Here is a 24,961-nt window from a genome sequence, read left to right as displayed (position 1 = left end):
GAAAACAATGAGTACAGAGAAGAAAATAAAAATCACCTAAACTCCCACCAGTCGGAAGATAATCCACTGTTATAATTTTGATGTTTCCTTCTAGTCATTTTCCTTTACACACACACACATGCGTAGGGTTGTATTTAAATACTGTCTTACAACCTTTTAAAACATATCATGAACATATTTCCACATCACTAAACAGATTTCTACTAGTAGATATTTAAATAGCTACATGCTAATTCTGTACTTTGGAGTCTCATCATTTATTAAATCAATTCCCTCTGGTTGAAAAGAGTTAGTTCCATTTTTCCCTGCATCTAGCCTCCTTTAGACCATGCAAATTATCTGTAAGCCACAAGGTAGAGTCCATTACTCCTGCATGTTTCAATCCTAGTAGCAGCATACATTCTATGGTATATTTTGGTCCTCTGGGACTCTTAAGTCCTTGTAAGTGTACCTTTTCCTGTATCATCATTAGGATCTTAATAATTTGATAATAACTTGACCGGAGCTGCTACCACCTCCTCTACATCTGCAAGCCAAATCCCATAGCAGGTGTGCCACTACCCACATCACTGAGGTCGTGTGTGCTTTCCTCCTACTTCCCCTCCAGGTGGGGACAAAGACATGGACTTTGACATTGAGAAGACCACGGGCAGCATCGTCATTGCCAGGCCCCTAGATACAAGGAGAGGGTCAAGCTATAACTTGACTGTGGAGGTGACCGATGGGTCCCACACCATTGCCACCCAGGTGAGAGGCCTCATGGGGAACCCTGGTGGAGAGGAGATGGGAGGCCTCCTTGGTGGGAAAGCAGCTCTGCTCACCATTGTACCACCAAGCACACAGGGGCCTCCTCAGTTGGGATGAGGATGCAGAAGACTCTCTGTGGATGTGGTATACCTCAAAGAACACTGAATTTGGCATCAAGGTTCTGCATTCCAGTCTTATCTGATATAACCTCTAAATCTGTGGTCTTGGGAGAATTCCTGTTTCCACTGTGGATCTCTGTATAATGAGGGGCTTTGTCTAAATGAGTGGTTTTCTTTTTCTTTTTTTAAAAATAAGCGGTTTTCAATTAAAGATAGAGTGTCACAGGGCAACCATGGATATAAGGAATGAAGGAAGTGGGGCTCTGGGTTTATACTCTGGTTTCAGCCAGTTTTATTTGTGTCATATTTGGAATTTCACCAAAAGATTTTCATTTGAAGAAAAGACCATTTAACAAGAATTTTGTTTTTGAAAACCACTAGAATGCATACTATTTGAAAGCCTTGTGATTTTGAAATCCTGTCATTGATTCAACAAATATTTATCAAGTGACTGCTGTGTGCCAGGCACCATTGTAACGGTGGAGAACTAGACAGAAGAGGTCCCTGTCCCCCTGGAGTTTACAGTGTGTCTTTTCTCACTCTCCTCCCTAGGTCTACATCTTCATGATTGCCAATGTTAACCACCATCGGCCCCAGTTTTTGGAGGCTCATTATGAGGTCAGAGTTCCCCAGGACACACTGCCTGGGGTTGAGCTCCTCCGAGTCCAGGCCACTGATCAAGACAAGGGCAAAGGCCTCATCTACACTATACATGGCAGCCAAGACCCGGGAAGTGCCAGCCTCTTTCAGCTGGACCCAAGTAGTGGTGTCCTGGTAACTGTGGGGAAATTGGACCTGAGCTCGGGGCCATCCCAGCACACACTGACAGTTATGGTGAGTTAACTGAAAAACTGGGTAAAAATGCTCTTGCATGTGGACGTGCGAGGGTGGACACGCTTGGAGGCATACTGAAGGTTCCCCTTCCCCTGGTGAGCCAGGTGTACTGATGCTCATGATGATAATCCATGAGATGAGTTGTGACATCTCACAGTCTGCCAGAGGCACCTTCCATAATGGATGCCCGGGAGTTGGGAAAGAGGTGGGACAGCTGCCAAAGAAGCTCCTGCAACCTTGGCTTTGTCTGGGCTCACTCCAAATCCCTCCCAACAAGTCTTCTGTATGACTGTATGATAACAACGATGTGAATTTACATCCCCTCAGAGCTGGGAGGGACCCAGAGAACATCCCACCCAGAGCAAGCACTAGGATGAGGTGAGCGAGGTTTGGAGGGTACAAATTAAGGAGGACTTAACTCTCTGGGTCATATGCCTGCACTTTTATGACCCCGAGAATGAGAGCCTCCTTAAGTTGATGCCCTACATGCCTCCTTTGCATCACTCTAGTCCCAGCCCTGGTCCCACCCATTTCTCTTATCTTACACCTGAGACCTGTAGAGGAAGAGAGACTTGCTCACCATCATCCAGTTCTTGATGGCAGAACCAGAATCAGAGTCCAGCCTTCCTGACTCAAGGTTCAAGGTTCTTATGTGTTAGTTTATCATCCTCTGGGCATTTAAATACATACTAAAGGCTCTGAGAAGTCCAGCAGCTAAGAAAACTTCAACTTCATTTAATTCAGTGCTCTTTAAATTTATCTGACCATAGAACTTTTTTTCCCCTGAATAACATGTTAACACCTTGGAGAATAAATATTCTCTGAGAATTAAACTGGAAAATACTGCTTCTCCACTTATTTCTGCCTTTCTCCTCAAGTGCAGTTATCCATGAAAATAGCTAAGCCTAATAATCATGAAGTGACAAACTTACTTAAAAATAAAAAAGAGCATACATGAGAGCAAAACTTAAAAGAATACAGAGAGTTACAACCAGGTATATTTTCCCCAGGCATTCTATTTCATTGACCTTAATCTAACCTTGCCCCCTCCCATACATCTGCTGCTCATCCCATTACCACCTTGGGCCCACAGGTTCGTGACCAGGAGATGCCCATAAAGAGGAACTTTGTGTGGGTGTCCATTCACGTGGAGGATGGAAACCTCCACCCACCCCGCTTCACCCAGCTCCACTATGAGGCAAGTGTTTCTGACACCACAGCCCCCGGCACAGAACTGCTCCAGGTCCGAGCCATGGACGGTGATCGGGGAGCCAATGCTGAGGTCCACTACTCCCTCCTCAAAGGTGAGGGGCCTGGCCCTGGGTCTAGAATGTGAGGGAAGGGGCTTTGGCAATGAGGTATAGCATCAGAGGCATGGATTTGCGAGTTATTCAAGTGCCAAGCTTGCTAAGCTTTGGAAAGTTATCATTCTAGAGCATTCCCTGGGACTATCATGACCAAAGCTATTAAAAGTTATGTAAGGAATGGTTTAAAATTCTGTATAATGAAACTGAACCTTTTCCTATAAAAGTCACCACTGACATACACAGAGGAGTGTGTTTTCCTACAAAGTGGAAGTCTCCTTTCTTTGCTTCAAAAACCTACTATAGCTTTAGTTGGTAGCATAAGTTGTGACCCAAAGACTCAGTGATTATTGAAGCTGCCATTAACGGAGCACCTACTATAAGGAATTTCATACAATATGTACCAGCCCTACACATTATATCTCAATCCAGGGTGGCACAGGATGTAGCTTTTGCCCTGTCCAACTTTTGTGTGATAGCCTTTTACTGATCTAGAAAGCCTAGTTGGTATCTCCTGAAAATGTGGTCAACTTCTTGTCTTTGTTTCAGGGAACAGTGAGGGTTTCTTCAACATCAATCCCCTACTAGGCATCATCACTCTAGCACGGAAACTGGATCAGGCAAATCATGCCCGGTATACTCTGACAGTGAAGGCGGAAGATCAAGGCTCCCCACAGCGGCATGACCTGGCTACGGTGATCATTCACATCTACCCCTCGGAGAGCAGTGCCCCCATCTTTTCAAACACCGAGTTCTTTGTAGAGATCCCTGAATCAATCCCCATTGGTTCCCCAATTCTCCTTATCTCAGCTACAAGCTCCTCAGAAGTCACCTATGAGTTAAGAGAGGGGAACAAGGATGGCGTATTCTCCATGAACTCATACTCTGGCCTCATCTCCACCCAGAAGAACTTGGACCATGAGAAAATTTCATCTTACCAGCTGAAAATCCGAGGCAGCAACATGGCGGGTGTGTTTACTGATGTCGTGGTTCTTGTCTACATCATTGATGAAAATGACAACGCTCCCATGTTCTCCAAGTCGACTTTTGTGGGCCAAATCAGTGAAGCAGCTCCACTGAACAGCATGATCATGGATGAAAACAACAATCCCCTTGTAATTCGTGCCTCTGACAGTGACAAAGAAGCTAATTCCTTGTTGGTCTATAAAATTTTGGAGCCAGAGGCTCTGAAGTATTTAAAAATTGATCCCAGCATGGGAACCCTAACCACCATATTCGAAATGGATTACGAGAGCATGCCCTCTTTCCGATTCAGCATCTATGTCCATGACCAAGGAAGTCCCATCTTATTTGCACCCGGGGCTGCCCAGGTCATAATCAATGTGAGAAATGTAAATGACTGTCCTCCCAGGTTCTCAGACCAGATATATGAAGTAGCAGTACTGAAGCCCATCCACCGGGGTATGGAGCTCCTCACGGTGCGGGCCAGTGATGATGACTCAGAAATCCATTACAGCATCAAAACTGGCAATGCTGATGAAGCTGTTGCCATCCATCCCGTTACTGGCTGCATATCTGTGTTGAAGCCTGCTTTCCTGGGACTCTCTCGGGAGCTCATCATCAGGGCTTCTGACGGCCTTTATCAAGATACTGCACTGGTAAAAATTTCTTTGGCACAAGCCCTTAACACAAGCTTGCAGTTTGATCGGGATGTTTACAGGGCAACAGTGAAGGAGAATTTGCTGGACATAAAAGCACTGGTGATTCTCGGTGCCCAGGGCAATCATTTGAATGACACCCTATCCTACTTCCTCTTGAATGGCACAGATATGTTTCACATGGTCAATTCAGCAGGCGTGTTGCAGACAAGAGGTGTGGCTTTTGACAGAGAACAACAGGATACGCACGAGGTGGCAGTGGAATTGAGGGACAATCGGACACCTCAGCGGGTGGCTCAGGCTCTGGTCCGAGTCTCTATTGAGGATGTCAATGACAATTGCCCTGAATTTAAACATCTGCCCTACCACACAATCATCCAAGATGGCACAGAGCCAGGGGATGTCCTCTTTCAGGTATCCGCCACCGACCAGGACTTGGGGGTGAATGGTGCTGTCACATATGCATTTGCTGAAGAGTACACATATTTTCGAATTGACCCCTATCTTGGGGATATATCATTGAAGAAACCCTTTGATTATCAAGCTTTAAATAAGTATCACCTCAAAGTCATTGCTCGGGATAGAGGCACCCCATCCCTCCATACTGAGGAAGAGGTACTTGTCATTGTGAGAAATAAGTCCAACCCACTATTTCAGAGTCCTTACTATAAAGTCAGAGTGCCTGAAAATATCACACTCTATACCCCAATTCTCCACACCCAGGCTCGGAGTCCAGAGGGACTCCGGCTCATCTACAACATTGTGGAGGAAGAGCCCTTGATGCTGTTCACCACTGACTTTAAGACTGGTGTCCTAACAGTGACAGGCCCTTTGGACTATGAGTCTAAGACCAAACATGTATTTACAGTCAGAGCCACAGACACAGCTCTGGGGTCGTTTTCTGAGGCCACAGTGGAAGTCCTGGTGGAGGACGTCAATGATAATCCTCCCACTTTCTCTCAGTTGGTATATACCACTTCAGTCTCAGAAGGCTTGCCTGCTCAGACCCCTGTGATCCAACTGTTGGCTTCTGACGAGGATTCAGGGCAGAATCGTGATGTCTCTTACCAGATCGTAGAGGATGGCTCAGATGTTTCCAAATTCTTCCAGATCAATGGTAGCACAGGGCAGATGTCCACAGTTCAAGAGCTGGATTATGAAGCCCAACAACACTTTCATGTGAAGGTCAGGGCCATGGATAGAGGAGACCCCCCGCTCACTGGCGAAACCCTTGTGGTTGTCAATGTGTCTGACATCAATGACAATCCCCCAGAGTTCAGGCAACCTCAGTATGAAGCCAATGTCAGTGAGCTAGCAACCTGTGGACACCTGGTCCTCAAAGTCCAAGCTCTTGACCCTGACAGCAAGGACACCTCTCGCCTGGAGTACCTGATTCTTTCTGGCAATCAGGACAGGCACTTCTCCATTAACAGCTCATCAGGGATAATTTCTATGTTTAACCTTTGCAAAAAGCACCTGGACTCTTCTTACAATTTGAGGGTAGGTGCTTCTGATGGGGTCTTCCGAGCCACTGTGCCTGTATATATTAACACTACAAATGCCAACAAGTACAGCCCAGAGTTCCAGCAGCATGTTTATGAGGCAGAATTAGCTGAGAATGCAAAGGTGGGAACCAAGGTGATTGAGTTGCTAGCCATAGACAAAGACAGTGGTCCCTATGGCACTGTAGATTACACCATCATCAATAAACTGGCAGGTGAGAAGTTCTCCATAAACCCCAGTGGCCAGATCACCACTCTGCAGAAACTGGATCGGGAAAATTCCACAGAAAGAGTCATTGCTATTAAGGTCATGGCTCAGGATGGAGGAGGACGAGTGGCCTTCTGCACTGTGAAGATCATCCTTACAGACGAAAATGACAACCCCCCACAGTTCAAAGCATCTGAGTACACTGTATCCATTCAATCCAACATCAGTAAAGACTCCCCAGTCATCCAGGTGCTGGCCTATGATGCAGATGAAGGTCAGAATGCAGATGTCACTTACTCAGTGGATTCAATGGAGGACTTGGAAGAAGAGGTCATTGAAGTTAACCCAACTACTGGTGTTGTCAAGGTAAAAGAGAGCCTGGTGGGATTGGAAAATCGGGCCTTTGACTTAAAAATCAAAGCCCAAGATGGGGGCCCTCCTCACTGGAACTCTCTCATGCTGCTACGACTTCAGGTGGTTCCTAATGAAGTATCCTTGCCCAAATTTTCTGAGCCTCTGTATACTTTTTCTGCATCAGAAGACCTTCCAGAGGGGTCTGAAATTGGTTATGTTAAAGCAGTGGCAGCTCAGGATCCAGTCATCTATAGTTTAGTGCAGGGCACCACACCAGAGAGCAACAAGGACGGCATCTTCTCCTTGGACCAAAACACAGGGGTTCTAAAGGTGAGGAAGGCCATGGATTATGAGTCCACCAAATGGTACCAGATTGATTTGATGGCACATTGCCCCCATAATGACACTTACTTGGGTTCCTTGGTCTCTGTCAACATCCAAGTGAAGGATGTCAATGACAACAGGCCTGTATTTGAGGCTGATCCATATAAGGCTGTTCTTACTGAGAATATGCCAGTGGGGACCTCAGTCATTCAAGTGACTGCCAATGACCAGGACACTGGGATTGATGGCCAGGTGAGCTACAGGCTGCCAGTGGACCCTGGTAGCAATATCCATGAGCTCTTCACCATTGACAGTGAGACTGGCTGGATCACCACACTCCAGGAGCTTGACTGTGAGGCCAGCCAGATCTACCGCTTTTATGTGGTGGCCTATGACCATGGCCGGACCATCCAGCTATCTTCTCAGGTCCTGGTTGAAGTCTCCATTACAGATGAGAATGACAACGCCCCCCAGTTTGCTTCTGAAGACTACAGAGGATCCGTGGTTGAGAACAGTGAACCTGGTGAACCTGTGGCCACTCTTAAAACCTTGGATGCTGATATCTCTGAGCAGAACAGACAGGTCACCTGCTATATCACAGGTAAGGATACCTATCTTGGAATGGAGACACTGGGGTGTGTTGAAAAAAGTCCAGTAAAAGGTTCCCTAAGCTATGGGTTTAAGTCCTGGCTCTGCCACTAATTAGCAGTGACCTTGGGTAAATTTACACTTAACCTCCCAGGACCTTAGTTGCTCCAATTATAGACTTGATATGCATGTTCTCATTCAACTTACAGAGATGTTGGTAAGGTCTAACTTGAAACAGTTTTGAGAGCCCCCTATAAATTGGAAAGTGCCTTGTAAAGAGGATTTCTTACTACCTTAGGTGGAGTAGATAGAACAGAAAAGAGATATTGTAACTGTTTTCAGCTTCTGGGAGGTGGAGAGGGAATCAAAGTTGTGTGGTCCATGAAAACTCTATGAGGTGACCGTCCTTGTAGAGTAGTATTCTGCCTCATGCAAGTTGTGGAGAGTAGAAAACGCTTCCTAGTCAATCACAGGACCCAATTGTTGGAGGTAAAACACTTCCTTAGATATAATTCCAGCCCAATCTCCTCATTTCACACATAGGAGAACCAAAGCCGAGATGGAGAAATGCAACCAAGGTTACACTCCAAGCTTGCATCAGGGCTAGGGTTAAAACCACACCCTATAAACTGCTTTCCTTGATGGGTATCTGTTGCAAATCTAAATTACCCAATCTCTGTCCAGTGGCTGAACCAGGCAACCAGTGGTCAAAAGAGTTTCTTTACTTCTCAGTGCCCCTTTCCCCGTCTCCCAGGTGCTATGTCATTCCATTTCCAGAGTCATGGTTTCTTCTGTTATCATAGCTGTCTGGTGGAGAGTTGATGAGCCTGAAGTTCCAATCAAGAAGCACAGAATCCTGGAGACAGATCCTGGATCAGAGCTATTTGAATTATGGAGTCTTAGTGAAACAGAATTTTAATCATCTTATAATACAAGACTCTTAAAACACGAAAGTCTTAAAATCTCTGAATAATAGAATTAAAAATGTCAGTATATCATCAACTCTTGGAATAGCTGAATCTTGGAACTCTGGTATCTTAGAATCTCAAAAATCCATCTCCCCTATTGGTGAGTGATTGTGTCAAGGAAAGATGACTCAGAAGCAAACCTCATGATCCACCTAAACTTCCACTTAGCCAATTTCCTCAGCTGCAAATAAAGCCTCAGAGAGTTTAGTGTTGTTAATCACCTGTCCCTCCACTGTCAAACAGATACTAGATACTAGAAGGTTCTTGTATAGAATGGAAATTTACTTCCTTTTAACTTTTCTCAAAGTCTTCCAAAGCACACCAGTAAGAAACCTGCCCCTCAGCCACATCTTTTGGAGCAGGGTTTCTTGCAGTGATAATTCCGTTTAACAGGAGGCATTTGGAGTTGGAAGAGGCTTCACAACACCAAGAAACTGACTCATTGCATAACTGTGGTCCCTAGTTAAGGGAGGAAACTTTTGCCTTCCCCAGCAATCCTAAAAACTGTCAGGTGGGCAAGCCACCTACGGCACAAAGTCTGGTTTGTTCCTGTTGCTTGACTTCTGGAAGCTCTGTCTCATCTTTTTAGAGGGAGATCCCCTGGGCCAGTTTGCTATCAGCCAAGCTGGAGATGAGTGGAGAATTTTCTCAAGGAAGACCCTGGACCGTGAGCAGACGGCCAAATACTTGCTCCAAATCACAGCTTCCGATGGCAAGTTCCAGGCTTCGGTCCTCGTGGAGGTCTTCGTCCTGGACATCAATGATAACAGCCCACAGTGCTCACAGGTGAGAGCCTGGTGAGGGTGTAGTGCGAGTGGAGGCAAGGAAGCTGGAGTGAAGGGCAAGAGGAAGGAGAAGGACTCGGGGTACCACCTCTGGGGCTGGCCATCATTGATACCTGCGCTTGCTTCACCCCAGCTGGCCTCAGACTAGTGCCCTAGGCAGGCACCATTCTAGGTAATTGCCTCCCCTCCCCTAGAAGGGATGTCACCAAACTCTTTAGAACCCATTGTCCATACCACACCCCCTACACTTCCTATAAAGGTCCTTTATTCTGCAAGACATATCTAGAAGTAAAGTAACTTCATTCTCCAAACACAGTCTGCTATGCCCAGTGGGGAGGCCCTTCCACGGCTCATCTTGTTAGCATGGCTCATTATTGTCCAATACATTCAAAGAGACCCACCCCCAGAGACGCCCAGCACCACTCACCATGCTTATATGTGCATATCCTCACATCTGCATGCATTATACAGACCAACAGATACCCTCCTTCTGGTTATACGTACACACAAGCAGGCAGGCAGGGGAGTTACATTTTTGACAAAGGAGGCTTTCCTACGGACCTCATATAATTCAACACTAAATTTTCCATGGAAAATGTTGAGTGGTGTGTGTATGTTTGTGTGTGTGTGTGTGTATGTACGTGGAGGGGAACTACTCTTAAAGGGCATAAAACAACAATCACTGTCATACAGCTTTGCTTTTAAACTTTTTTTTTTTAAACATAGTAAATAATTTTTTAACTTTGGGGGATTTGCATTACTTCAAAGTTGCTAGATAAAGTTAAACTATTAACATTTAAATTTTATAACATCTCAAATTAACATACTTCAAATTTATATAAAATCCAACCATTTACTAATGCAAACTTATACCTATGTACTCACACACATACACATAGTCAAAGGGTCACCTGCAACTCTCTCTAAATATGCAAGTACCTATACATAAAACACACAGATACCCAGAAGCATACACCTACAAACCCACAACATTCATCCATCCCATGTACATATATAACTCACAAGAACATACTTACAAACGCATTTGCATATATGGATACCTCAGTTCTTCATACTTTATTTGCACACACATACGTACATATGGACACATACCTTGGAACGCACACAAATCATATATCTTATCATTTTCCCTCCTCTGTCTTCTATATTCCAACCTCATAGAAGCATGAGAGAAAAAGAAAACTTGGGTTATCAAGGGGGGTGCATGGAAAATGTCTTTGAAGGATCCAATATGACCACCTGTGTCAAAAGGGCAGCCTCTGGGGGTTAAGAGTGGCCACAGGTTCCTCCTCTTTCCCCTCAGCATCCTTCCAACCAGCCCGCATGCTCCCCGTGCTGGGAGAGGCTGGGACCATGCTAAACCTGGCCTTCTCAGAGGTGGTCAACCACATCACCAGAGCCAGGGGAAAGAGACCTGGGGGGCTGTCTCCACACAGCCCCTCCAGGCACAAAACCTCCACCCAGAGCACATACAGAGGTACATGCTCACCCACACCCTGCAGTGGGGGGACCAGTGTGCCTGGAAGCTGTGTCCAGAGCCAGCAGCTGTAGGAACCCTGGGAGCTCTAGCCTCTCCTCTGTGCCACACCCCTTGCATTGCAGCAGGTCCTTCTAGGCCTGAGTGTGAGCTTTCAGGTGGTAGAACTTCTCTCTCATTCTCAGCTTTTCTGACTACGTCTCTTGTCATCTTTCTCCTTGTTTTTAATCTCTATTTTCCTTGCATTTTCCCTCTCATTCTCCAACCCTCTGTTCTCCTCCCCTCCTCTCTCTGCTTCTCCCCCCATCTGCCCCTTCATCTCTGTCCTCATATCTCTCTCTGCTTCTCTCTGCCTCTCTCTGGATCTCAGCATGTCTCCCTCTGCTTTGTCTTCCATCTTTAGCTTCTCTATACTGGCAAAGTCAGTGAAGATGTATCTCCAGGACATTTCATTCTGAAAGTTTCTGCAACAGACTTGGACTCCGACACCAATGCACAGATCACATACTCTCTGCACGGTCCTGGGGCGGATGAATTTAAGCTGGATCCTCATACAGGTAGGTTTCCTGAACTGCAGATCAAGCCAAGAACTGATTTACTGAAAAACGAGTGCCCAGTACCCCGGCTCCATGGATGAGAAACAGGAATTCCATTATCCATCCAACCGTTCACTCAGCAAAATGTATATTGGCCCTAAGTGCTGAGCATTCACTGGATGCTAAAGACATAATCAACACACTGATAAGACAAGATCTGTGTCTTTACAATTTAGTGGGAAAGCCAGTCATTAAATCAGTGGTTTGAAATGCACAGAATTAAAAAACCCAGGATGCTAGGGGAGGTTTGACAGGAAAACCAGACTTAAGCTTGGGAGCAGGGTTAAGTAAAATCTCTCTGAAGAAATGTCATTTTAATGTGAGACTTGAGCACATTAAAAGTTAGTCATTGGGTAAGGGAGTGGTAGGGATGGACATTCAAGGCAGACGGAGAGTTTATACAAGGACCTTGTTTTGGGAAAGAGTGCGCACATCGGAGGACCTGATAGAGAGCCAGAAACTGGTGCACACAAGGTGGGGAAAGAGGGCAAAGGATAAGTCCCTCAGGGCAGGCGGTGCCATGTCCCCCACTGAGAACCACTGAAGGATGCAGGCAGGTGAGTCATGGTCAAAGACATGATCTCAAGGTTGTATGCTGCAGACTGGAGATAAAACCTCATAGCACTGTTGCCAGGATCCCAATAAATAAAGTATATAGAAATCTAGCCCAGGTCTGGCACATAGTAAAAGTTCAGTAGAATATGGTTTCCACTGTCATTATCATTAGTTAGGGGACAAAGCAGAGAGAGGGAAGCAGAGAACCCAGCAGGCAGACCAGGAACACTTGGGAGAGGCTGGGCTATGAGAAACTGGTGGAGAAGACAGGGTGGAAGCTGCTTCTTTGGAAAAGGTGGGGTCCCTGTCCTGCTGCTGTAGGGGAGGGTGTGGCGACGGGCAGCACAGAAGGCCCAGGTCACAGAGGGCCAGCTGCTCACACTTGGCTTTGAACCAGTAGCTCAAAGGATGCCTTGGAAATTCCTGTGCAGGGAGGTGGCAGGTGAGAGTCAGTATCACAGGAAGCTGTCTGGTAGATGGGAGTCAGCAGTGCCCGTCCCGATCCCAGCATAGGCATGCTGAGTCACCCTAAGTAGGTGACCTAATCTCTTTCTGCTGCTGTTTGTTCAGCTGCAGGATGATCAGTAGGGTCTTAAAAAAAAAAAAACAACTCAGCTGTTTTTTTTTTGGAGTATGGAAATAATACACGTTCATTGTACAAAAATTCAAGCCACATAGGCGTGTTATTATGAGGACATTGGAAAGTCTTCATAAGAACCAGTCTCTCCCGCAAAGATAAGCACTCTTGGTATATATTCTTTCAGACTGGTTTTCTGTGCATTCCCCCAAGTCTCTATATAGCATTCTATTTTGTGACTTGCTTTTTTTCTCGTAGCGATATCTTGGAGATATTAACAAGGCACCACATAGAGCTTTATCATAATTCCTTTTTGGTTGCACAGTATCTTGTTGCATGACTAAATGATAATATATTTAACCAGTATCTTTTTGAAAGACACACAAGATGTCGTCAGTATGTTGTTATTTATGAAGAATGCTGCAGAGACCATCTCTATGTATATTTTTATCCTTGGCTTGATGATTCTGTAGAATACATTCCTAGAAGTGAAACTATGGGCTGAAGGTTAAACACATTTCATGTGCTGTTATAAACTGCCTAACTGGCCTTTAAAAGTGTTGTGCCTTTTGGTAGCTTATTGGTGTGGACCCTAAACTGGGGACGTGCTAGAGGAGTGTGACCAGGGAGGCAAGCAGGTGTGGGGAGACACAGGATGAGCGTCTTTCATGAGTACACAGGCCTGACCCTTTTCTCTGTGACAGCACTCTGTGTGGCTGAGATTTTATCACATAGACATCTGGAAGGCACACGCCAGGGTCACGGCCCCAAGAGAAAGCTCACTTGCTGTCCTTTCTCCGGCCAGGGGAGCTGATCACACTCACAGCACTAGACCGAGAGAGGAAGGATGTATACAGCCTTGTTGCCAAGGCGACAGATGGAGGCGGCCAATCCTGCCAGGCGGATGTGACCCTTCACGTGGAGGATGTGAATGACAACGCCCCCTGGTTCTTCCCCAGCCACTGTACTGTGGCGGTCTTCGACAACACCACGGTGAACACCCCTGTGGCGGTGGTACTGGCCAGGGATCCTGACCAAGGTGAGAAAGAGAAGGACTGGAGGCCATTTGCTTATGGGGTCACCCTGGGCGAGGGTTTGGCTCTCTCTGTGTTGCTCTGGGACTGGCAAGGGACTGTACCTCCCTCCTGAGTCTACAGACACTTATAAGTAGAAAATATCCATAAACTGCATATCTAAGTGCTAAGTGATGAAGAGTTTGGTAATGTTTCAAGGCCCGTATGGGGTATTTCAGCCTCATTGTTTCTCACTGCCACTTAGACCTAGAGCCCTTCCAGTTCCACTGTTTAACCTCAGGAACATTTTGAATACAAACATTTAATTTGAAATACACCAATCAGAATTATTCAACTCTGATTAACCTGGCCACAAGAAAGAACCTTAAGGCACAAACTCCACTAGGTCTATTAAATTCTTGGATCAATTTTCTATAAAATGAAGTGGAATATTTTAGATTTTATTTTTAGGTTTAAATATTTTATATGTTAATTTTAATGACATTATTTTCATTAGGATTAACTCTTTTCTGTTTAATATTTACAAAGAAGACTGGATTTGCCTTGTATTCATTCCACATTATAACATTTATAGCTTCTGCCATCATGAAGTGCTTCATTGTGGAGATATGTATTTTTACATAGACACATAAATATGTAAATATACACATATCCAATTTTCTTGAATCAAATTATATAATTTAAGTGGGGTAAAAAATGCCCTCAGGGTCAAAATAACCAGATGAACACAGGAGATGATGATGATGATGACGATGATGATAAAAAGTAGGGTCAAAACACCCTGCTTTGTTCCACACCAACAGAGTAAATTTAAGACTTCCTGGAGGAAGTGAGTTTTAGTTTGGCATTGATGGAGGTAAAAGATTTTGGGGGGATGCAGGGGTTCCAGGGAGGGCAAATAGTGCAAAAAGGCATCTAATGGCTAAAGGCCTTGCAAATGCTCCATTGGCCGGTGCTTACACACCTCCAGGGACAGGAAGCTCCCTCCTTCCCAGGCAGCCCCTTCCTTCTATGGAACCAGATAATTATCAAGTCCCATCTTTTGGAGCTGACACCTGTCAGTCCCGGTGCTGCCCTCTGTAGCCACACAAATCCCCCAGACCCTTGCCCATGACAGCCCTTCCAAGCCTGGGAGAGAGTGACTACCTACTCCTGCCTCAAGGTTCCCTTTCTGGGTGAAGGAGCCATAGTTTCTTCAATCTTATGTTTCCAATCCCACCTCCTTGTAGGACACATCCTTTGGCCTTGCACCAATGAACCAGTAAACCTTCAAAACTGTTATTATTATTCTAAATCAAATATTCCACCTCAATATTTCAAATGTGGCCTCACTCGCAGTTTTCTCTCTTCAGAAAAACTATGGTCTTTTCAGAAAAATGCCTATATGGGAGAACTGCATGGTATGCACATTTAATTCATGTAAATTCAACAAAAGTGGGGGGTATGTCCCCACGTGTGTGTGAGACTTGAGGCCCACGGGCTCAGGGCCTGTGCTCCTCCCACTGGGTGAGGATTTCACAGCTGAGCATTAAATGTTGGTGTTCTTTAGACATGATGGTCCCTACACGAGCCAACTGCTTCAACTGGTCCACAACCAAAGGACATAATAGCATCTGAAACAAAGCTGGAAAAACACAGTGCTTTGATTTACTAAGAACTTTCCATGGATACGTGCGTGTTTTTGTGTTTTGTTTTTTTTTTACCTTTTATTTTGACATAATTATAAACTCGTAGTTAAGTTGCAAAACTAGTACTGAGAGGCCCATGCACCGTTCACCCAGCTTCCCCCAATGGCGGCATCTGTAGTACAATATCAAGGCTAGGAAACTGGTTCCAGGACATGACTGGTAACAGGACTCCAGTCTTATTCAGATTTCACAGTTCAATATGCATTCCTTTGAATGTGTGTGCATGTGCACTTCGATTCAATATCATTCCATGTACAGACTCATGTAACCACCACTACAATCAAGATACTGTTCTCTCACAACCAAAGAACTTGCTATGGATGGTTTTGATCTTGCACAACTTTCACTTTAGAAGCTGACATTGGACCCTAATGTCCACAGAAGGAGCTTCAGATATTGCTAAGGGTCTGCAGAACAACCCTCCCCTTCACAGAATCCTTTCAGTGAGGCCTTGAACTCCACCCCAGTCCAGATTCCCCCACACGAGAGGTTCTCACTCCTTCCAGCCTGAACATGTGAGCCTTTATGGGAATGCCGCCCGGCCCAGGCCCTCCTGTAGCTGAAACTTTGCTGCAGGCAGGGCCAGAGGAGGGTCTTTCTGTATGAATCATGCTCTCCATCTCCCCCACAGGTGCCAACGCCCAGGTGGTCTACTCTCTCATGGACTCTGCCGAAGGCCACTTTTCCATCGAGGCCACCACAGGCGTGATCCGGCTGGAGAAGCCATTGCAGGTCAGGCCACAGGCGGCCCTGGAGCTCACCGTCCGTGCCTCTGACCTAGGCACCCCGATACCACTGTCCACGCTGGGCACCGTCACCATCTCCGTGGTGGGCCTGGATGACTACCTGCCCGTGTTTCTGAGCACTGAGCACAGTGTGCAGGTACCTGAGGATGCCCCACGTGGCACAGAGGTGCTGCGGCTGGCCACCCTCACTCGCCCAGGTGCTGAGAAGACCGGCTACCGCATGGTCAGCGGGAATGAGCAGGGGAAGTTCCACCTGGATGCCCACACAGGTGAGACAGCACCGAGGCAGCCCCAACCCTACACACACACACACACACACACACACACACACACACACACACACAGAGTCTTGAGGAACGACGATGGATTTTTCGCATACCACAGCCCCTCCTTGGCATCTTTTGGCCCTTTCTTCACTCTGCATCTCTCCAGGTACCAAGTCCCTTCTTGCCCCCTGGGGCCGGCTTATATGGGAACATCACTTATTTCACTACATCCCCACACAGGACTCTGCGTTGAGGATTCTCTCTCCCAGTTTTCAGTTTCATGGTCCAGGCTCAGACCCAGCGCCAGGAAGCTGAGGCCACCATCCATCACTGGCAGCCAAGACACAAAGCACTTGTTGGAATCTGGGGTGTAAGCAGTTCAGGGCAAGGCTGTCTGCTTCCCCCAAACATCCTGGCACCCCTGAATTTTTCCTTATTCTCATGAAGAGAGAACTGCAGAAGAATCTAAGTCAGACCCACAGAATCCCATGGAAGGGCTTCAGAGGCTGCCCAGCCTACCAAACCCCATGCGTTCCCTCCCCACAGCACCTCTCTACCTCCTAAAGCAGCCGCTTTACTGTTGAGCAGTAGTTTTTAATTTTTATTATGGAGACTTTAAACATGTAAAAAATAGAGGGAACAGTATAATGGACCCCATGTTCTCATCACCCAGCTTCAATAATTATCAACATTCATCTACTCTGGTTTCATCTTTAACCCCCTGCCCCTCCATCCACCATTTGCTGCATTACTTTAAAGCAAATCTCAAAGATGATATCATTTGGTTGGTAAATACTTTGGTGTGCATCTCTAAATGATAAGGACTTCTTCTATAAATACAACCATAATACCATTATTACACCTAAAAGGTAATAATAATTCCTTAATATAGTCCAATACCCAGCCAAACAATTTTTCAGATTATCTCATAAATGTCTTTTTAAAGTTAGTTTGCTTGTCAACATCCCCCAAATGTCCACATATTACATTTGGTTGATGGGCAGTAATTTAAGTCTCTTTCAAGCTCTAGCATTTTCCTCTCCCTCTTTATTTCCTTCTGCCATTTATTTAATGAAAAATTTGGGAGATGTGTGTGGCAGGATTTTTGAATATTTTGGATTGGCTAGTTGTATCTTTATGATGTCACATAACATATCCCTCTAGCCCCTAGATTTCTTATAAATGACATTTGGATCAAAGGCCTTGATTAGGTTCAAACTCAATTTTTTGCCAACAGTGCTTCATACATGATGCTGGGCTCTCCTTTGCACCAGGTCGGGAGGCATATAATGGTTTACGAGTTCTTTATTCTGAGGTTAAGACTGACAGTGGGCTTGGAGGTTGTCAGTCTGATCCATTCACTATAGAGTTCTCCATCAGCTCTTCTTCTGATGGTTTTAACAGCCTTTGATGATTATTTCCTAGATATATTATTTCATGGGGGGCTACAAAATGGTGATTTTCTAACCCTATCCTTCCTCACTCGTTTATTAATGAGTTATTTTATAAAGAATTTTCTGCTATTAACTATTCAGTTATCCAGGAACATCGGGAGGAATTCTTTTATGTTCCAGTTTTCAGAACAATAAATCTCTGCCCTAACAATCTGTTGACCAACTTTGGGTACTATAAAACTCTGTCATCTAAGTTCTGTCATTCACTAGCTGAGTGAGCTTGAACTCATCTGTTGGGAGCATCAGTTGACTCACCTAGAAAATGGAAATCACACTTGCTCCTGCTCTACAGGGTTATTACAGATCTACCTGAGATAAGAGTTAATATTGTAAGTTTAAATGAGATTTCAATGAAATAGTACAGAAATAAATGAGGGAAACACTGCTGTTGAGAATGGTAATAGGGAAAATGAGAGGAGATGGAGGGGAAGGGGGACGTGATGGGGAAAGGAAAATAGAGAGGGAGATGATGGAGGAGGTGATGGAGGAAATCTGTCTCTCCCAAGCTGGATGAGCTGCTTCTCCTGGGGTTTGGCTCAAGACCCCTCAGCAATCTGCCTCTGTGGTCTCAACTGCCTCAGTGCTCCCATCACCTCTTGTTTCTTCAGGAATACTCTACGTCAACAGGAGCCTGGACTTCGAGACAAGCCCCAAGTACTTCCTGTCCATTGAGTGCAGCCGGAAGGGCTCTTCCTCCCTCAGCGACGTGACCACAATCGTGGTCAACATCACTGACATCAACGAACACCGGCCCAGATTCCCCCAGGATCTGTACAGCACGAGGGTCTTGGAGAATGCCATCGTGGGTGATGTAGTGCTCACGGTAAGGATCTGCAGTTTTGCACTCTAGGGGGCATGGACTCTGTGGGTTCTTATCTCCCTTCCCCCAGTCATCTACAAGCATGGATTATTGGATTATTTTATCAGTTAATACACCACAGACTTGACTCTGACATGTAGTCACTCAACAAAACTCTCTCATGACAAAAGGTCTCAGGGCCATGTTTTATAAGATCTAGATCAGAATGGGGCATGGGAGAAGCCCCAGAGGACTGCCAGAGGGACACAGAGTGTCAGTGTGGAGGGAAGGGAGGAAGGGGACACCAAATAACACCTCTTTGCATTTAAACTTGTAATTGCTCCACACTTCATGGAGTGAAACAAACTCTGCATGCCCATATTCAAGGTTCTCATCTCCTTCCACTCTCTGACATGCACCCCATGCTCCAAACACACAGCAAGATGTGCCTTTCCCCATCCTCTGCACTCTCGTACTTCTGCCTGGAATGCTGACTCTGCTCCCAGAAGCTCCTTATCCTTCAAGGTTTCATGACTCCTCTTCTAATCTCCCCGAGTGAAATCTATCACCATAAAACTGATCATACTTCACCCCAGATTAGGTTTGCCCATAAAATAAGACATTAAGCTCCCTGAGGGCATATCCATTTTGGTACATTCCTCAACTTACAGCACAGGACCCTAGCACCCTGTAAGTTATTAGTGAATGAATGAATCAATCAATAAACCACAACCTGCTGACATCCACACTAGGATGTAAAGGAAGAGATTCCTTTGGCAAGGATGACTGTGGTCCAGGGACTGCCAGCCCAAGGGCAGTCTAGGGGGCAGGGACATATCTGTGCCTCCTAGGGGCCAAGATTCCTTTCTGGTCCCTTTTGCCCCTCCATTTACAGCCATCCCCCCTCTCCACTGCAGGTGTCAGCGACTGATGAAGATGGTCCCCTAAACAGCGCCATCACCTACAGCCTGGTAGGAGGGAACCAGCTCGGGCACTTCGCTATCCACCCCAAGAAAGGGGAGCTACAAGTGGCCAAGGCCCTGGATTGGGAACAGGTGAGTCATGTGGGACGGGCTCATTCCTAGCTCATCAGAGCAGAATACAGCCCCGCAGCAGGTTCAGAAGATGAACTGTGGTCAACACCCCATCCTAACACTTTTTCATACCTGCCTTCAGTGTCTCCCACTTCCTTTCTCTGGGGGACCTCTGTGGCCTGTGAGGCCAGAGTCAGGAGAGGGACTGAGTGACCTTTAACCTTCCCTGGAAGAGCTCAGGCCAGCTTCTCACTATTAACCAGGCATCATTAGATGATTATAACAAGTTATCATTATGTGCCAGGAACTTTGCTTACGTGCTTTACATACATTATGCCATTTGCTCGTTAAAATAATCCTAGGAGATGGGCCTGCTATCAACTTCACAAAAGTTTAGTCATTTTTCCCAAGGTCTCACAGCTTGTAAATGGTTAAACTGGACATCAAATCTATTTCTGTCTGACTTGGAACCTGGGCCCTAAGATGCTATGGGAGGGCAATGGGGACGGGCATAGGGGAGTGTCTCCATCTTATTTCTCTGAAAATATTAGTCATGAATCAGGGGGCAGAACTGAGGGGTCTTGTTGCTAACTCTCCACCGGGCATCTTGCTGTAGACATCTAGCTATTCCCTGAGGCTCCGAGCCACAGACAGCGGGCGGCCCCCATTGCACGAGGACACAGACGTCGCTATCCAAGTGGTTGATGTCAATGACAACCCACCAAGATTCTTCCAGCTCAACTACAGCACCTCTGTCCAGGTACACTCAAGCTTCCAAAGGCATCCTGAACCTATCTTCCTTTCATTTTTCCTAGTAAACGGTGCTTACCACTGGTACCAGTCCACTCAAATCCACCCAAGGACTGTGACCTTGCATTGATAACCCTAATGGCAACATAGCCTCCTGAAGGGGATTATGAATTACACAATTAAGAATTATCAGGCACTGTGCTAGGCAATTACACATCCATTATCTCAGGACTCACACAGCCACATGGAACTTGAACCCAGAAGATTTTCCAGATTCCAAGTAATTTCCACCATACTAATGGTTTGCAAATGGGATTCAGAGACTTTGGGATTCTATGGGGAATTATGACCCTAAGGGGTGAGAGGCAGTGGGTAGGAGGACAGAGTTCTGGTTCCCATGATGCATCAGCCAGGGTCATCCCACTTTACCTGTTTTATATATCATGAATTAGGATGCTTTGGCTGCAAATAAAGGATCACCTGACTAAAAGTTTACTAAATCATAAGGACTTATTATTTCACATAACAAAAGATCTGATAGTGTGACATTGTATTCCAGAATTAGTTATTTCAGCAGGAAAATAATATCACAACTTTGGGTTACCTTCTTCGAAATTCCCTCACCTTCTCCCTCAAGGTTCCATAATGGCTGCTGCAGCTCTCGCATCACATCCTTGCCTAACCATCTTCAAAGGCAAACAGAAGGGGACTTCTTTTGCAGAATCTGTTTTTATCAGAGAAGAAGACTTTTCAGAACTCCCACCTGGTAGACTCCTCTGATGGTCAGAAATGGATTACATGATCACCCTTAAATTTAAAAACTGGCACAGGGGATCAGAATATTATAACTGACTTAAACCACTCATAGTCCATCTCCTCTTAGGAGGGGCATATCTTTTCTGAGGATGTTGCCACCCCACATCTGAACAGAAGTAGGGTTTTGTAAAAAGGGAAGGGAAAAATGTCTATTGGATAGACAACTACCAGTTTCTGGCTCATTTTGTTTCTGTTTGTAGGTTTTGATGCTAAAAAGACAGTAAACAACCATCGTGTTATAGCACACTGAATTCTTGTTTTATAGAACAAAGACTGGAATGACACCCAGGGGATCTCAGTTGAATTTCTAACCATCTTTGAATTTTCTCAGTCTATGTGGGTTCCACTGGTCCTCTAAGCAGGAAACCATTTATAGGTGTTCAGCTGGCCCTGTGAATCACAAAATTCCTATGGATCCCAGGCACCAATTTATCAATATGAGTCATCAGCTATGTGACTTGGGCAAGTCACCTCTCTGTAGGATAAAGGAACTCTAAAGACCCTTCCAGCCCCAATGGGCTTTCTTCTAAAACCCGGCACTGCCCTCAGGAAGCTCTGGGCCAAAGTAAGTCAACAACCAATTCATAGACAGGGAGAATGAATGAATGAGAGCTCCCGGTGCAGGCGTGGCCTGGGAGCAGTCAGGGTGCCAGGACTCATCCCAGAGAAGGGGATGCAGAAAGATATGGAAGGACTAGGACTCACTTTGCTCTTTGATTTCCTGTCACTCTTGATCTCAGGAAAACTCCCCCATTGGCAGCAAAGTCCTGCAGCTGATCCTGAGTGACCCGGACTCCCCAGAGAATGGCCCCCCCTACTCATTTCAAATCACCAAGGGAAACCATGGCTCTGCCTTCCGAGTGACCCCAGATGGATGGCTGGTGACCACAAGGGGCCTCAGCAAGAGAGTCCAGGAATGGTATCAGCTTCAGATCGAGGTGAGAGCAGTGTTGGGTCACTGGTGGTGACTATGGGGACAGACAAAAGCACTATCAGTGCTTTTCATATTAGAAAAAACAATGTACAGAGTTCTTACTATGTGCCAGGCGCTGAGCTGAGTGCCTCACATGCATCTCTGCGCTAAATACCCACAACATGCTTTAGGGTGGGTATGGTCATTACCCCCAGTTTCCAGATGTGGTCATTGAGGCACACAGAGGTTAAGTGACTGGAGTAAAATACTACTACTACTAACTGGTAGAGCTGGGTTGCTTCAAACCCAAGCTCTCTGACTCCGGAGCCCAAGCTCTTAATTCCTGCCCTGCTCCCAGATAGAAGGGAATCCCCTCACCCTGGCCTCTAACTCCTGGTGTTTGGCCAGAACAGCTCTCTGAATCTCAGGTCTAGTCAAAGGCCTGCCTCTGAGAATCGGTGTTGTTATCAAAGTGGGTTCACTTTGTCCAACTGCACAGCAAACCGACCGAAGTTTGCAGCAAGAGAGGGTTTACTAGCAAGGCAGCCAAGCCAGGAGATAGAAGAACAAGTCTCAGATCCACCTCCCCAAGGGTGAGGGGCCCAGGGTATTTATGGGACAAAGAAGAAAGAAGCAGGGGGTCTGAAGCGTGGGGCCCACGGGGAGCGGGGACTGGAAAAAGGTGCGGTAACCATCGCTCTGCGCAGGTGTAACTAGGCTGCAGGCCTCTGCACGTTCAGAAACGGAGGCACTTAGCACTACCTGAGGGTGGAGTTTTCCGCCCTCTGACGTCAAGGTCACCAAGCAGACACTTGAGCATGCCCAGTTAAAGGGTCGTGGTCTGACCCAGTCTTAACCAGCTCAGATCTAACTAGACACAGCTGACTCCAAGTCCTGAGAAACAACTCAGGCAAACATCTTATTGTTTAGGCTACAGTGCTGCTTGGAGGACATACAAGTGGTAAAATGACCCTGCTTAGTGAAGGCTTGCCCAACCGAGAGCCTGACATGACACTCGAAATTCCCTTTCTGTCACTTCTTCTCCTCCCTCAGGACTCAGCTCAAGTGTCAACTTCTCAGAGACACCTTCCTTCCCATCTGATGGAAGCCAGGTCTCTCCCCATTCAGATCTCAGTCACACGCTCCATTTATCTGAGTCTGATCTCTTGTTTATTTGACAACTTACTCACTGTCTCTTTTTTTCTGATCGTAGTAGAGGGCCTGGCCCATACAAGGCACTCAATAAATATTTGTTGGCTGAGCTGAAGAAGACATGCCCACCCTGACCCCGACCCCAGTCACAGAGGTAAAGGGGAGTAAGAGAACCTCCTTAGGCTGACAGGGGCCATGAAGGATACATCCTGGTATTGCTAGGAGACATTTGATGACTCTTCTAAGGACAAAGACAGAATGAGAGCATTTCAAGAGGAAGGAGGCCACTTGTGGTTGGAGAGGTTCAGGAGGGGCTCAGAGAGGTGTCAGAAGGGAAGATGGAGTTAAGTTTCACCATGTGGTATGGGATGTAACTCCCTCCACAAAGGCCTCAGTGCTTCCGGAGTTCATTTTCCTTTTCAAATGTGACAGCATGCTGAGCCTGCTCCCTAGCAGAGGGACACGGCTCCCTGAGGAGCCCCAGACAGCTGCAGTCCTGTGGTAACGCGATGCCTGCTTTGCCCACAGGTGTCAGACAGCGGCACCCCTCCCCTCTCATCTTCGACGTTGGTCAGGGTCCACGTCAGGGAGCAGAGCCACTACCCACCCTCCGCCCTCCCACTGGAGATTTTCATCACCATCGGGGAGGAGGAGTTCCAGGGCGGCATGGTGGGCAAAATCCATGCCACAGATCGAGACCCACAGGACACACTGACCTATAGCCTGGCAGGAGAGGAGAGACTGGGCAGGCGCTTCTCAGTGGGCGCGTCCGATGGCAAGATCATCGCCACCCTGGGGCTGCCTCGTGGTCGCTACGCGTTCAACGTCACAGTCAGTGACGGGACATTCTCCACCACTGCCGGGGTCCACGTCCATGTCTGGCACGTGGGGCAGGAGGCTCTGCAACAGACCATGTGGCTGGGCTTCCACCAGCTAACCCCAGAGGAGCTGGTGAGTGACCACTGGAGGAACCTGCAGAGGTTCCTCAGCAACCAGCTGGACATCAAACGAGCCAACATCCACCTGGCCAGCCTGCAGCCCGCAGAGGCCACAGCCGGGGTGGACGTGCTTCTGGTCTTTGAGGGGCATTCCGGAACCTTCTACAAGCTCCAGGAGCTGGCATCCATCATCACTCGCTCAGCCAAGGAGATGGAGCACTCAGTGGGAATTCAGATGAGGTCAGCCATGCCCGTGGTGCTCTGCCAGGGGCCAAGCTGCCAGGGGCAAATCTGCCAAGAGACAGCGCACCTGGAGCCCAGGGTTGGGCCCACATACAGCACAGCCAGGCTTAGCATCCTGACCCCGCGGCACCGCCTGGAGAGGAACTGCTCCTGTAATGGTGAGGAATGGGCCTCCCCCAGGGCACCCCGCGCTGCTGGGCCAGCCAGCCGGACTCTAGGGATGGAGATCCCGGGGAGTGGGGAAGGAGTGCTCTGTGGGGTAGTTTTAACAGGGCTAACGGCCACAAACCACTGTGAGACAGACGTGGACTCACAATATCTAGTCATGGAATAGACCCTTTTGGACCCTAGTCGTGGTCACGTAGTCATGGACCCTAGTACTTGTCACTTTTTGTAATTCTGAAAATAATGGTAAGGATATAAGAGGCAGTTCAGCATCATGCATGAAAGTACAGATTCTGGCATTGGGGTGCTGAGTTCAAATCACAGCTCTGCCACTTGCTAGCCATGCGAGCTGAGAAAATTATTTAACCTCTCTGCACCTTTGCAC

At 46.7% G+C, this 24,961-nt stretch overlaps 1 protein-coding gene across 1 annotated transcript in view; it reads left to right on the top strand.

Moving 5' to 3' along the window:
* FAT2 (FAT atypical cadherin 2) overlaps positions 1-24,961 on the top strand; it is a 51,417-nt gene that overhangs the window by 13,585 nt on the left and 12,871 nt on the right. The window contains exons 6-18 of the mRNA XM_064484464.1: positions 608-747; positions 1,419-1,700; positions 2,794-3,004; positions 3,554-7,612; positions 9,157-9,353; positions 11,254-11,407; positions 13,384-13,617; positions 15,932-16,315; positions 18,375-18,589; positions 19,483-19,620; positions 20,216-20,359; positions 21,906-22,103; positions 23,759-24,569. Of these exons, the coding sequence (XP_064340534.1) occupies positions 608-747; positions 1,419-1,700; positions 2,794-3,004; positions 3,554-7,612; positions 9,157-9,353; positions 11,254-11,407; positions 13,384-13,617; positions 15,932-16,315; positions 18,375-18,589; positions 19,483-19,620; positions 20,216-20,359; positions 21,906-22,103; positions 23,759-24,569 (7,167 nt within the window). The remainder of the gene's footprint in view (positions 1-607; positions 748-1,418; positions 1,701-2,793; positions 3,005-3,553; positions 7,613-9,156; positions 9,354-11,253; positions 11,408-13,383; positions 13,618-15,931; positions 16,316-18,374; positions 18,590-19,482; positions 19,621-20,215; positions 20,360-21,905; positions 22,104-23,758; positions 24,570-24,961) is intronic.

The sequence above is a fragment of the Camelus dromedarius genome, chromosome 3, assembly GCF_036321535.1.
Source record: "Camelus dromedarius isolate mCamDro1 chromosome 3, mCamDro1.pat, whole genome shotgun sequence".
In the NCBI taxonomy this organism is placed as follows: Eukaryota; Metazoa; Chordata; class Mammalia; order Artiodactyla; family Camelidae; genus Camelus; species Camelus dromedarius.
The sequence above is the reverse complement of the archived record's forward strand: the minus strand, read 5'-3'. Positions and strand labels throughout refer to the sequence as shown.